This window comes from Cuculus canorus, chromosome 18, assembly GCF_017976375.1.
Source record: "Cuculus canorus isolate bCucCan1 chromosome 18, bCucCan1.pri, whole genome shotgun sequence".
NCBI lineage: Eukaryota > Metazoa > Chordata > Aves > Cuculiformes > Cuculidae > Cuculus > Cuculus canorus.
Window position 1 is genome coordinate 6,795,568 of NC_071418.1, and position 14,534 is coordinate 6,810,101.

At 42.3% G+C, this 14,534-nt stretch overlaps 1 protein-coding gene across 2 annotated transcripts in view; it reads right to left on the reverse strand.

The window, feature by feature from the left end:
- The window catches only part of RPTOR (regulatory associated protein of MTOR complex 1), a 155,322-nt gene that overhangs the window by 75,455 nt on the left and 65,333 nt on the right, over positions 1–14,534 (reverse strand). For both annotated transcript variants that reach the window (XM_054083336.1, XM_054083335.1), the window contains exons 8-9: positions 7,521–7,621; positions 6,449–6,593 (exon numbers count right to left, since the gene is read on the reverse strand). In XM_054083336.1, coding sequence (XP_053939311.1) covers positions 6,449–6,593; positions 7,521–7,621 — 246 coding nt within the window. The remainder of the gene's footprint in view (positions 1–6,448; positions 6,594–7,520; positions 7,622–14,534) is intronic.

The following is a 14,534-nucleotide window of genomic DNA, read 5'->3' on the forward strand; positions in this document are numbered from 1 at the left end:
TGAGGCAGTATCCAAGAGGACCTGGAAAAAGGCACCATGGGAGGCGTAGCTCAAGTTATCAACCAGTGGGACAACCAGGCCTCACACCACAAGTTGAAAAGCTTTTTTAATAGGATCAGCCACACAATATGGTTACACTTACTCTTGCCTCAGCCCTGGCAATTTGAACAGTATTACATCTAAAAAAGGCAAAAGCCTTTTACACTGCTTCATGTCATACCACAAAGCAATGACATTAAAGAAAGGGTCAAACTTGCAGATTTAAACTGAACGAGGGCAGATTTAGATGAGATATTAGGAAGAAATGTTTTCCGGTGACGGTGGTGAGGCACTGGCACAGGTTGCCCAGAGAGGCGGTAGATGCCACATCCCTGGAGCTGTTCAAGGACAGGTTGGATGGAGCTTTGAACAACCAGATCCAGTGGAAGGTGTCTCTGTCCATGGCAGGGGATTGGAATTGGATGGGCTTTGAGGTCCCTTCAGACCCAAACCACTCAGTGATCCTATGACTTTCAACTGTGTTAGATGGGGAACTCTCTAAGTTCAGCCACTAAGGAAACGTAACTTAAGTCTCATGCATCTCCCAGACAGATTTTGGAATCATGCTATATTAAATCCTCGCCTTAGTTAGAAGATTGACTCAGTTAAAACACTGGCAAGAAAGTGCTTTTGTTTATCCAAAAGAAGCAAAGCAATGAAGCATGCCAAGGGGAACAGTCTGCAAAGAAAAGAAGCCCACAGTGCGCTGCATCTCTGCCTGCACTGATCAATCAGTTCAGCAAGACACTCAACATACAAGATGTAAGCCTTCATCCCAGGAAAGGATACAGCATTCCAGAACATATGAAAACTAAAACTGAAAAGGCATCGCTTCTCCATCATTCTATAATAAAAATTAAATAGGGACAGAGCTCCTCTGAATTTCTTCATTAATTCTCTTCTCCTGTGAAAGAAATATATATTTGTCTTTATATTTTAGTTTCAATGTTTCCCAGCCCTTCAGCACAAAGTCCCCATTCTCACGCCCTCCAGGCTCCATCTATCTCCCAGCTCAGTCCAATACCAGTTTCATTAGAGTACAACTGTTTAAGCTTTTAATAATTTAACGTGAACTCATCCAGCTGCCTTTACTTTGTTTCCCGGAGGTGCTGCAAAGTTTGGAGTTTTAAGCAAAGAACAGAAGACCGAGAGTTCCAGCTTTGCTCAACGACTGCTTCCTTGTGCAAATCCATGAAGTGTTTGGCACAGGAAGCCCACAGTAATGCTTTAACAGCATAAATGGAACTCAGAGATATGCGTTAGTCTTCCGTCAGCCACATGTACCATATTAGCCAGCAGATCACGAAGGCAGATCTTCTTACACTCAAATTTTCTGAGTCAATGCCTAATGCTTTCAATTCCGATGTTATAATTTTTTTTTTATATAATATATTATTGGTGTCTTTTAACAGTCTCTCTTCTGGGAACAATTTGTATCATATTGCAACACAATATTAGTGAAAATGAGCATTTCTTACTAGGACAGTCGTGCTGAGGAGCAACTAAAGAGAAGCTGAAGCCATCTGTAGTCTTGGGGCTCAGGCACCAGGGTATCTGCTTGTTTGGAACAGTATCCCTGGAAATGTTAAACATTTCAGACTTTATCAAATATATTGGACAAGATTTTTCATTGGGTTTTTTTTTCTGCAAAGATAATTCAACCACATACATTGTTTGATTGGATTTTTTCAGTCTAAATTCACCTGCTTCACAGTGATGCCATGAACTCCCACACCTGCATTAGAGCAGGTAGTTGAGAAGCTGCTTGGACACAGCAGTTATTTAAAAATATTTACAAATATGAAAACATTCTTTCTTCTACCAGTGCCTTCCCTGCTCCAGCCACCACTTGAAGCACATGTGTTTCTATTTTTTGTCCTAGATTTCTCTCCATTAAACTATTTCTAGTCCATTAATGGATGTTGGAGATGTTAAGACTGACACATAAACACAAAAAAATCTGGTTAAATCAATGGTGTAATCTGAATTAATCCACTCCTTCAAATGTCAAAGAGTTCCAAACACCCTTTTAAACACGCACTTTCTTCTTGCCGAGATGCTAAGCCTTTGTGTTTACCTAAACGAGACTCATTTCTTTGAGAAATCGGTGAGCAGACCTGCATCCATTCTGCAACGTTCCCACAATGTTCAACGACTCTGTCTCCTCTCTTACCTGTAATTGAGTTGCTGTATTATGGTTTTCTTTCCAGCTGGAATTTCAAGCTTATTTTATTTGCAGTGTGTTATGACTTTCTTTCAACTAGAATTTCATGGTCGGTGCATACACTATTGCAATATTTCTATTATGGACAAATCATAGCTCTTCCAAAGCATAATTAAGGTACTTTGGTTTTAATATATGACCTGTGTTAGGAAATATTTCCAAACACATTATTAGGTCTTTTCGAAGGCCATGAATATAACTTGCTGGCAACAGCAGTAATGTATAAACCATAATCCATCACAACGGAGATCAAGATGCTGACAGAGCATCAGGCCTCCTATTCTTACTGCACAATAGATGGAATGACTCTCAAAGCTGAATAGCACAGCCAGTCAATCAATACATATTAATATTAATACTTGTATTATATTAGTGCCCGCAGCAGCCAAGAACGTACAGTGTGAGGCACCACACAAATCCAAACAAACAGGCCATGCCTGGAAGGGTTTACACCTAAGCAGGTAAAACAAAGCCAACAGAAGTAAGAAAGACATGAAGGAAATGATATGTCAGAGCCCATCAAACAGGGCAAGGTCAGAGATCAGCTCTCTGATGATGAACAGCTCTCTGATGAGCCTAAATACATCACCTTTCTCAGTGAACTAAAAATCATTGACAGCTTGGGGGCAAAATCTTCCTTCAAAAATAAGTTTTCACTTTTCCTCAATCATTCAGGTAAAAAGCATAATTAACAAAAGAGGGAACGGTGATCTCCCAAATGACTTGACTAGAACAACCATTTAATAGGTCAAAATGTTAAGAAGTTGTTTTCAAAAGGACTAAACCAAGAGGAACAGCAGCTCATACCTCCAGCAACCTCAGAGCTTCTTTTGCAACCCTGCCAGAGCCTCAAATCACGAGACATTTGTATGTGACTTGGGGAAAATTATTGACGAGCAGAGACAAAGGCAAGCAGAAAGATAAAGAACAAATGGTTCAGATTTGATGTCTGAAAAGGGGCAGTCATCATTATTCATGGGGTAAACTGATGCTGAAGTCACGTGTACGGAGCATTCTGCAGCACCTGCCCAGCCCTGGCAGGCTCGCAGCCAGCTGCAGGATGCCAGCCTCGCTCGGCCCCTCCACAGCGGGGGAGAAGAAGCGGCAGAGCTCCGTTATCCAGCTACAGACAGCCAAGCAGAAAGCAGGCACAGCGTGCTCGGACCTCAGGTGCCCACCTCCATCAGGGATGCAGGAGCTCTTTCTGCTTTCTCCTCTCATTGACTGTGAGGTGCTCCCAGTAAGAGTCGCAAAGCGGGTGCACAGCACACACACACAATTTCACAGCGATGAGGAAGGAAATCAGGGCAGCATAGACAAAGTTCAAAAGTCACGGTGTCAGCGTTGCTACAGGCAGTGAGAGACTGACATTCACTTACACCTTTTCTCCAAAAGATGGTGCAAAAAAAGTACTGGCATACAACAGTAGTTTGGTTCTCCAGTCAGCCTTCTGCTGGGATGATATCTGCATGCAGATCCCATTTTCAGTCAGCATCTCTGCTGTGACTGTTCAGAATGGCTTGTGTCCGTAACAGCAGAGAAACACGGTACTCTTATAGCTTTGTGAACAGAGAAGCAAAGCCCAGGAAGCCAAAAGAGCATCCAGAGGGTAATGGAAGAGAGAAGAATATGTGTACGTGTGCATTGGAGAAGCTAAAACATCACCTCATCACTTCAGCTTCAAGTAATAAACACAAACAGGAGTCAGGAACACAGAGATGGCACACACAGGATCCCAGTGCAAGGTGAGGCCTCAACACAACACAAATAACCCCAAAATCACACAAGAGGGGAGCAGAGGACGAGGGGTGGGGAAGTCTCCTAAAGCCTGAAGTCAGGTTCTTGAGGAGCGCTTGCTGCTATACGCCACAGCCACCACTTGTATTCGCTGTGCTCTTCTAAAACCACCTGAGAGAACCCTCGAGGTTCTTGCTCATCAACCATAAGACCAAATCATTGCTGATGGCACAACAGCCAGGACGTGCTCCCCAAAACATTGTCTGACATAAAACAGCTGTGAGAAGTCTCACTAAAACAGCAATCACCAACACTTGCTGTGACGCGCATCATGCACTGATGTGCGTAGATTCAATGTGATCATCAAATTATGGTGTTTCTGTTCTTCTCAACACTCCTTTGGCCGACTCCCTGCCCTCCAGTCAAACTACCTCATTTATCTAAACAGTAAAATAGGTTTGGAGGTTTCAGATCAGGGATCCATTGGAAAATTCTTGAATGAAAGGTGATAAATAAGTGCAGGTGATTATTTTTAGAAAATATTTAAGCGAGCCCTAAATTAGTTTCTAAATCTGTCTGTACAAAAAGTTCATAATAATGAACTGAGCCACCTCTGACAAAAGTGGAATTTTCCTCTGTGAGATTTGCTTCAAGCTACACGCGTTCTGGAGGACACTCAACAAAGTGTGTCAAGGGATTCACTGCTCACTTGTGTTCTAGTTTTTGAGTGTTTGGGATTCACAAGGAAAAAAGCCTTGTGTATGATTTTTCTTAAGGAATTTCTTCTTCTGGTAAATCAAACACTGCCATTATCCTGTGGCACGGCCTGAATGGCTTTACAAAGGTATTTATAGCACTATTTTGCACCAGGAGAGCTACAGTTCAAGTAAAGAAATGAACGTGTTTGTAGAATCCGGCACACTACCATGCAGGTCTGTGAGAGATATGAAAGGGATCCGGGTTCTCCTGGTTTCATTCCTGTGGTTCAGTACCTGGATGGCAACACCAACTCCAACTCAAGTCATACTCCCACACGAAACCAGAAATATTGGCTGTTAATATGCTGGCAATAACAATGAATTCTATTCCCATAAGGAACAGGAAATAGAGGTTTATAATGTGCTGGCAATAAGCAAGCTATAAATTACTCAAGAAATTTACTGTTTCAATTTCAAAATTTCTGCAAAAACGTGTTCTGCTCTACCACAACTGGAAAGAGAGAGCTCTGCGGCTGAAACCCTGCCGCGTCCAGATGTGCAATATCAACTGAAAGACACCATAGGAACTCTGGTGGTTTGTTCTGCTCTTCACTTACGCCGCAGTCCTTCATGTGACACAACAACAACGTAACTCGCCGTATTTACAAATGACTGAAACAATTTTCCTCAAAAGTTGCTAATCCAAAGCACTTAAGAACGTTGTTTGCCATGGACCAACACACAGTACATTCATCAAGGCTGCTCTATTGCTAATAATTTCATCCAAGGTCTCCCCTATTGCCTCCATGCTTCGTATTTCCAGCAAATGCCTCCTCAACGACAGCCTGCACCTGCAAATGCTATCAGGGATCTCTGTTGTCACCTTGCCTCTATTTCTTAGAGAAACCATGCCATGTAATTTGAAGTTGGTGATGCTGCTATCAGCTTTACACTGATCATCATCAATTCATATCTCCTCAGCATTTGTTTTACTCCACAATTTTATGGAGGAAGCTTATCGAAAGGATTTTGAAAATGCTGGCAAATTAAGCCTCCTCAGCCTTGTTCACCTGTCACTTTATGCGCCTTTTAGCAAGTTACCCAGCTCTCATTCTCTGCTGCAGGAACTACATTAGCTTGGCTGCACCAGTTTGTCCGTAGCCAAATTTTGTGCTGCTCTATTCTTGATCATACCGAATTAAAAAAAAAGCAAGTATTTTTGTTATGACTGTATTATTAGCCATGGAACGTTTGTTTGATAGACCAAAACAACATTTAAGAGCTTTCCGATAACTGTGCCACCTTCATTTCCATTAATCACCTTAAAAGCAACCCTAAAAGTAAATGAACTCTGCAGCAAAAAATTTCTTCTTCTCCAAGAACACAAGTTAAGAGCTGTTCCCTCAGGCCCTCAGCTCTCCACAGTCACAGGTGACTAACTTTATTTTATGAAAATGAAGGCAGCAGAGGCCAAATTTCTTTTCTGTTTGGAGTGAAAGATTACAGGGCTGAACTGAAGCTTCTGTATTGCAGATTTTCACTATAACTATGTACGCACAGTGAAGAAATACATTTGGAGATGGGTATTATGCTACCACATGCCATTCTGGTTTTGATCCACTGACTTAATCAGTAGAGCACCGTGTAGATTTGAGAAGTAACGATCTTTCATGGTCACAGCACCTGAAATCTCCTTAAGGCATCTGCACTCAGGCTTTACGGTGAGGGTAACCTGTTGGTCGTGACTTACCACATCGCGTGCATGTACGTCGGAGGTAGACGAGGGCTGCTGACAGGGGTGCAGTTGTACGATCTCATAATTCTTTCTGCCAAGAGAAAGTTACGAAATAAACTGGCCACAAGCAGGTCCTGCCGGAAGAGTTTCTGGAAAAGATCTGCCAAGAGAGCGCACGAATTACTAGATGCATATCTTTGTAACTTCAGTACCTTGGGTAATACGCAAAAACCACTTAAACATAAAAATATGTTAATATTTTATTCCAGTAATGAGGAATCTACAACAGGTTTGCTGTGTCATGACACAAAGACTGTTAAATAGAAATCTGCCCTTTGAGTTCCCTTAAAACATTGCAGTTACTCTCCATTACCAAAATTAAATACTTTCTACCTCAGGTCCTTTTTTGCCTTTTCTGGATATAAAATTCCCTTTTTGGTGATTTACTTAAACTCAGCCTGAGTAAGCTTTGGGAAAGTACTGATGGAGAAAAGGAGCTGTGTGTACTATTTAATCAAGAACTATACACCTGTTAATGGCAGTTTAATGTGCTCATGAGAAGCCAAAATGTATCCTAAAAGACAGCCAATGTGCTGTCTTCTACAGAGGCAAAGGAGAATTTATTTAGGGCCGAGTTTTAGAAAGAGCACAGTTGGAAAACTGTTCACAGATTTGGCTCCAGAAGAACCAATTCAAAGCAGAACAAAGGTAAAGAAATGGGATGAAGTTACTCATGTGAATCACAGGCTGTCTTATCAGCAAAGAGGAAAAAAAACCTTAACCTACGATAAGGCTGGAGGAAAACATGTTGCTTTTTACAAATACAATAAGAAAGTTAATTATTCAAGGTAAAACAATCACATCAGCACTAGAAAAAAAAACCCCTCTGTTTTCTAATGAAGAGGTTGCTGAAATGCTTCTGCGAAAAAGAGCAAATTTAAAAAATTTAACTGGCCTCAAGATCCAGCCTGATCTTTCTTTCGATGTCAGGCTTTAATTTCCTCCTTATTTCAGCGTCTCGGTTCTCTACTTTGATTAAGCAATGCTCACTTCCGATGAAAACTCACTTCACCTGCCCAAGTCTTACCTCTAGGCAAGACATTCCACGCGATGGTGTCTGTGATAGCGGTGAAGATCCAATTCAGCTCTCCCAGGGGAGTTCTCCTGTCATTCAGTCTTCCAGGAATCCTACAAATGGGGGAAAAAAAACCCAAGTACATTTCCTATTAAAAAACATATTTCTAGAGACACGCACATGCAAGCTTCTAAGCCTCAATCAAGGCTCACAAAAGACAATACTTCCAGTATTTCTGCTGTAAAATTCCCACGTGGCATGAAGACTCAAACAGTGAAAACAGAAACAGAGAAAAACCAAACCTTTCCAACGAAATGGCAGTTCACTTAGGGAAACCCTCAGTGTTTTGGGACGGTACTGGACATGCAGCTGAGCATGGATCCCTCTCACAAGAAAGCTGCACAGCAACACATCTCCGACACAGGAGTGAGGAGCAGACAGAGGTGATTTTGCCTTGTATTGCTGAGACTGACACCAAAATGTTTTGGCAAGTGCTCACTTTTTGTCATTCATTTAAACTGCTTAAAAGCAGGACATAAAAAAGAGAAAAAGTGCAGAAAAAGCTTAAAAAGAACCCCCCAAAAAACCCAGTGAATGAACGTCATCCAGTGAAAGACTTTAGGTCATGCTTTCTATCCTACAGAGGAACAACTTGAACATTGTGGAAAAACACCCACAAGAGAGAAAAATCTTGGTGCCAACAAATGCTTTCTAGAAGTGGAGCAAGAAAGAAGAGCGCTTGACCGTTAAAAGAAAAACAAGCAATTCAATCTTCACCTTCCAAAGGCTCACAGCATACATAGTTTGGAGGAACATGAGCTACTTGGCTCCGCGGAGGAGTAACCCAGTGACATTCTGCAGCCCGAGTTAGGCAGGTCAGAGCAGAGAAACTAATGGTCTCCTCTGGGCTTCACGCTTATTATTCTAAGCATCAACACACCAGTGGTAACAGTCTGACTGAAGCACAGTCAGCGAAGACAGAACAGCAATGTTCCACCAGGAATCTTGCTGGTCCAAGCTCTAAGATCTCGTTTTTGGAGACTGAAAAAAAAATCCCTCAAATTTAATTCAGGAGCTGAACGTACTGATATTTGCTCACCTGCAATACGCTGTGAGGTCCAAAGGAGCTATAGGACCAACAGGCAGTCTGAACTCTGTGACTGGGGGACCAAACGACGCTTGCCTGCAACTCATAATCAACCTATGCACAACACTACTTAAACGAAGAAAACTGGCTGCAAACTGTTTTGCACTATCTCTCAGCTTCTGCCTCCATCCTGAGCAACTAAATATTCTTTCTAATGCTTATCTGCTTCTCATAAAAATAAAAACAACTAAACCACAACCAACTATCCACCCACAACCACCAGACTCGGGCCTGGACTGTCCTATTAATACTCAGACATCAAACAGACAAACACAACCTGGCACCCTCAAGCACTGCTTTCTTCCCCTTGAGAAAGTAGGGGAGAAAGGATGGGGAGGTTTCAGAAACACGTACTCAACCCATTAAGGATTTCACCCTAACACACCCCAGTTTCCCCTCTGTAACAAGTTTTCAAATATTAAAAGTCTCAGGATGAGCTACGCAAACCAAACACTTTCTCTATGGCAACCTGTTCTGATCTGTACAGCAGGATCATTTCCATGCCGGTTCAGACGAAGCATATTCCCTTGTATAAATAATTCCTAGACCAGCTAGAAATTAACATCTTATAAAAAATTCCCGTCTGTCTTGATATCAGAGGAAAAATATACATCTCTGAAACGGCGTTTGTTAACTGATCCCCCAGAGCAAGCGGGGAACGCAAGGCCACACAACTGCTCTTAAGAGGATTTCACATAAATATTTGCATTGCAGAACACTCTCTGCAGCAAAACAGCAGTGTTTCCAAAGTCGGAATTTTATTAATTGAATCCAAAGCGATCCTTACTCAGATTCCCCAGCAAGCCAAATGCCGAGCTTAAACCATTTGATGGCCACTTTCAAGCCACTTTTCAGCGGTAACAGAAACAGGGTGTTTCACAGCAGAGTTGGAATCTTTACACCAGATGGAGAGTTGAGCACATGGTTCATACGGAATTCTATTTATTAAAGGCAGACTGCGAGCTGATACCAGTCTTACTGACTGTCTTAGGCAAGAACACAAGTTGCTGTTTGCAGCCCAACCTCAGAAACTCCTTCTGATGTGAATAACCTTCTTGCTTGGGGAACAAGGTACGCTACTGTTTTTTTGTATGTAAAGTCTCAAAATAACTGCTTTTTAGTACAGGGTAGGTTTTATTCTGGATTTTAAAATGCATTTGGTATTTTTCCACAATGTGACTGTCCTTTCTAAGACTGACTACAAGATTCATGGAAAATACAGACAGCTACGAGGGACTGCAGTCAAGAAGTAAAAATTAATAGGACGTCAAAATAGGATGTCAATTCTGACACCTTACATAGCATCAGGTGTGTTAATTTCTTTCTGCCTTCATGTATAGTGAAGGAAGACACTAATTTTATACCTGGCTCCAGCACTGTGAAGATTAATGCTGTTCAGGGCTTTGAAAACCTCTGCATTAGGTGTTAATGCTGAGGGCAGAGAGAGAGCAAGAAGGAAAGGCAACACATTTTCTAACTGCACCAAACGCATCCAAGCTTCCCAGTTTTGAACCGGTACTGGAAAGCAGCCATTAGAAGGGAAGGGCAGCAGGGCTGCTCTCCGTGCTGCACGCAGGAACCCATTAACATCAGAACAGTCAGCACTAAAACAGTAGATGAAAATAAACACAATGGATTTTCTGTGCCAAGATGGGACTACTCAGACTCTCATCCCAGAAAGGACAGTTTGTACCACTGCAATGACAAGCCGAGTGATCCGAGGAATGGATTTTTAACACAGGATTACTCAATGACAGTTGATCTCAATCATCTTTGGGAATTAAATATTATCTTCCAAAGGCTACAGAACAGCGACTTAACCCTCAGACTGCATGCTCTGATGACAGGGACAGCAAATGAGCCCACCATCAATTAAACACATCAGATAAATTCCACCGGCATGCACTGAAACTCAGAGGTACCAAACTCTCCCTAGCTAGGAGAGCTGCATCACAGTGCTACCTTAAAAGTCACCGGAGAAACAGACAGCGCTAACCTATCCGTTTCCTCACACAGCTATAAAGATTTACTTGAAATAATCAGTTATGCTTTTTTTTTTGTTTTTTTAAACACTGTCTCTACCTCTCCCAGTAAGTAGAGGTCAATTCGCTGCTGTTATTTTTGTAGAGTTCCACTACACAAATTTACTTACTGTCATTATCAGGTAAAATATTTGGGGGTACGTCCCCCTCGTGCACTGTGCTCTAGCAAATCCAACCTGTGGCTATAAGCTAAAGTTTCTTTTAATTTCTGGGCATCTACATAATCAGAATGTCGCAAGGCTCCAGAAAGTATTTTTCCCCCCATGAGGACTATTGCTGTCGTGCTGTCGTCTTGGTCTCACCTTTCCTGATGTCTTTCACATGACGCTTTGACAATCAGCGAGAGCCTCTGGCAATATGGACAAAGCAGATCTCATTTGTAAAAACTACTTTGGAGGGAGAGGAGGAAAAGGGAAAAAGGGCAGGCTGTCTCAGCTGCTGGCTGCAATTTAACATCTCTGGACTCGCAATTGCTTCTTCCATCACCCTCCTGACAGATGCCTTTACGAAGACCTAAATCACAGCAGTCCATTGTGAGCAGTGAGGACTACAAAATGTCAGGGTCACTAAAAAGCTCGTGCTAGGTGTAAACATCAATGTCCTTGTCAGCAATTTAGCAAAATCCCATGAATCACTTTAATTACAGGGGAAGCATTTACTTCAAAAGATACAAGGTTTTCCCTTCAGATGGGCTCCATCATCACCTTTCATTTTGGAATATAATATATATCACTTTGGGATACGCAATATCAGAATTAGACTTCAGAAAACAAGATGCTTTGGCACTGATGCACACCCACAAACATTGGCTGTAATGTTATTTTAAGGAATGAAAATAACATAAGTATATGCCGCTTTTCACTCTTTCCAACAAAAGGGAGGGAGTACACCATGGAAAATGGTGTAACCACAATGTCAAAGGAATAAATGCTGTGGAAATCTCTTGCACCGGCAGGAGCTGCTTAGACAGGATCAACACAGTTCATGTGCTCAAAGACAACACATTCTCACCGCGGAACGACATAAATGATACAGGCACACTGTGACTGGGCTTCTGAAACCTCAGCAAACCACTCTAGAAAGGCAAAACGTTTGAAGTTCTTAAATTATTTGTTCGAGTGCTGTAAAGCTTTATACACTCATGTCATCTTGGTGTATAAAGATATGAAAGAAGTGTTGCCATGAAAACCATCCTTTTGAGTATGATCTTCACTTTGTATTTACAATAGGCTTTGCGTGCACTAGAGACAGATACCCTGTAACAATGGTGATAAAATTAAATACTCCATTTCAATAAAACCAGATTTATTAAGGAAGAGAAACTTTACAGAATAACGTCTTCAAAAGCAAAGTTTTGCTTCAACGCAAGCCCGTCCAAGGAGCTCCAGGCAGCGTGACCCAGCGACCCTGTTTCGCTGCGGCTGATACCACTTACTGAAAAACTGAAATACACTCTAACGCCTTCCACTAAATTTTCTAGAATAAAATAAGGGGGATGAAAGCTGCCTCACCTGGGTCTAAAGGCAAACTAAGAACTATGGTTTTCCCACTATAAATAAAATAATAAATATTTAAAACCCCAGGCTGCAGTACTTCAGAACTTGGATAGTCCAGAATAGTAGATATTTGGTGAAATATCTGCAAAGAGACCTTAACTTTTGGCAGCTGTGGTGACACCAACCTGCTGCAGAGAGACCACGGTCCTGCCAACATCCGAGCTATCATTCTGCCTTCAACTGCTTTTAGTCACCAGCCCAAGAGGCAACAGTGTTCATCTCTCTCCAGCTCAGTTGGAAGTAACAGAACTTTTTCTTTTAATCTTACAATGGTTTTGACTGGAAGGGACCTCAAAACCCATCCAGTTCCACCCCCCTGCCATGGGCAGGGAAACTTCCCACCGGATCTGGTGGCTCAAAGTTCCATCCAATCTGACCTTGAACAGCTCCAGGGATGGGGCAGCCATGACTTCCCTGGGCAACCTGGGCCAGGGCCTCCCCACCCTCACAGGAGATTATTTCTTCATAATAAAAATTTCTCCATGTCGTCTCCCCTCTTTCACCTCAAAACCATTCCTCCTCCACAATTCCTGATCAGAAGCCCCTCCACAGCTTTCCTGAAGCCCCTTTCAGACCCGGAAGACTGTTATCAATCAAATGCCTTTCTCCATCTAGTTCTGAATCTTTCCGAGTTCTGTCAAGCCCCAATACCAGCAGCTCTGGCAGCATTCCCTCGCATCACGTACGTAGTGTATTTTAAAAGGCAATATGGCATCTTGATGGAAACATAATCTCAATTTAGCATTTGGCTGCATTTGCTAACCCAGCAATAACGATTTTGTTTATTTGAACACAAGCACAGTCATGAGATGGTTACCATACTCAGTTTTCAGACAAACCACCATTTCCAATGACTTTCCACACAACAAACTCTCTTCCAAGACTTTTTTGCTTCAAAACATTAGTAAAAAGCTACTGTTCACGATAAGCTCCGAGGGGAGAGCGCTAAAGTTCATTTTGCCCAGAGCAGCGATCGAGGGGCCAGGATCAGGGCGCACTCTGCACCCCTCATTTACACAGTGCACTCACCCTGACCTGCTACTGGAGTCATCCCAGCCTGGTCCTGGGTGATGTGAACCCAAGTCCCTCCTGCCACAACACACAGCACACCAGCCTGGCAAAGAAAAAGGTACTAAAAGGGATCAGAGTAGCTGATATTTGCTACTGGGATCACCTGGGGAAAAAAAAAAAAATGGTATTAACCAGCTGCTCTCCTTCAACTTATCTTAGCTATCTTCAACTTAACTATGTTCTGAGGGTATGCACTAAAGGTATTTTTTATATTACTGTATAATTTCTATATTTCCTCCAATTACATTACTTTTACTGTCTGACATCTTGGGATTTTATTTTTCCTACTTAAGTCTTTAAATTGGCTCCTGCTGAACCATTACTCATCAATAATCAATAGACATTAAAACATTAATGATTTCCAGTCTGTGTCATTCGACGATACTTGAAGTGGAAACAAAATTAATTTTAGTCTCAAATTTGTTATTTCTAGTGATTTTCATAAATGGATTTTGGGGTGGTGAATGACAGCCGAGAGATGGGCGCCCTGCTCAGAACAGCAACAGCACACGCTGCAGCACGATGAATTCCTCCCACCCTGCTGCTGCCTACGTGACTCAGCTGACATTCCAAACAGGTCCTTTCCCACAAAACCCTGGCAGCAAGGGACTGGGTTCCTTTCCAGCTGTGAAAGCAAACCGTGGCACCATATTCATGTAGCCATCTGAAATACCAGCCTTGTAAGCGGCCCTACCAGAGGCAGGAACAGCTCTCAGGTCACTGGGATTTTTCTGGAGAGAATTCCCTCCCTCTGCAAAATAGACCCAAGGCAAGGATGCCAGGAAAGCAATGCACCATTCTTCCTCTGCAAGGGATTTCAACAACGCCCCTGCTCATTTCAATTGGCAGCCACGCAACAAGTTGTGGCAGGACAGAGGACAGGATGGCGTGTGATCATGCATCAACCAAGGCCGTAGGAACATCAATGCTACCACAGAGGAGTCATTAGAAGCAGCAACCAAAGGCTCATGAATTCCTAGCACTGCACCAACATAATTTTCCTTCCCTTTTTACCTTTTACTGTCCGTCTCCAGCAAAGATCTTTGTTTCTAAACTAGGGATTATTTTGGCTTCATCTCAGAAGATCTGTAATATAAATGCACATCAGGATACACCACACATTTATTCATCAGGATGCTGGCTTAGCCTAGATAATTGGAAATCTGAGCCCTTCAAAGAAGATGCAGACTCATTTAGTCTCAAAGTCTGC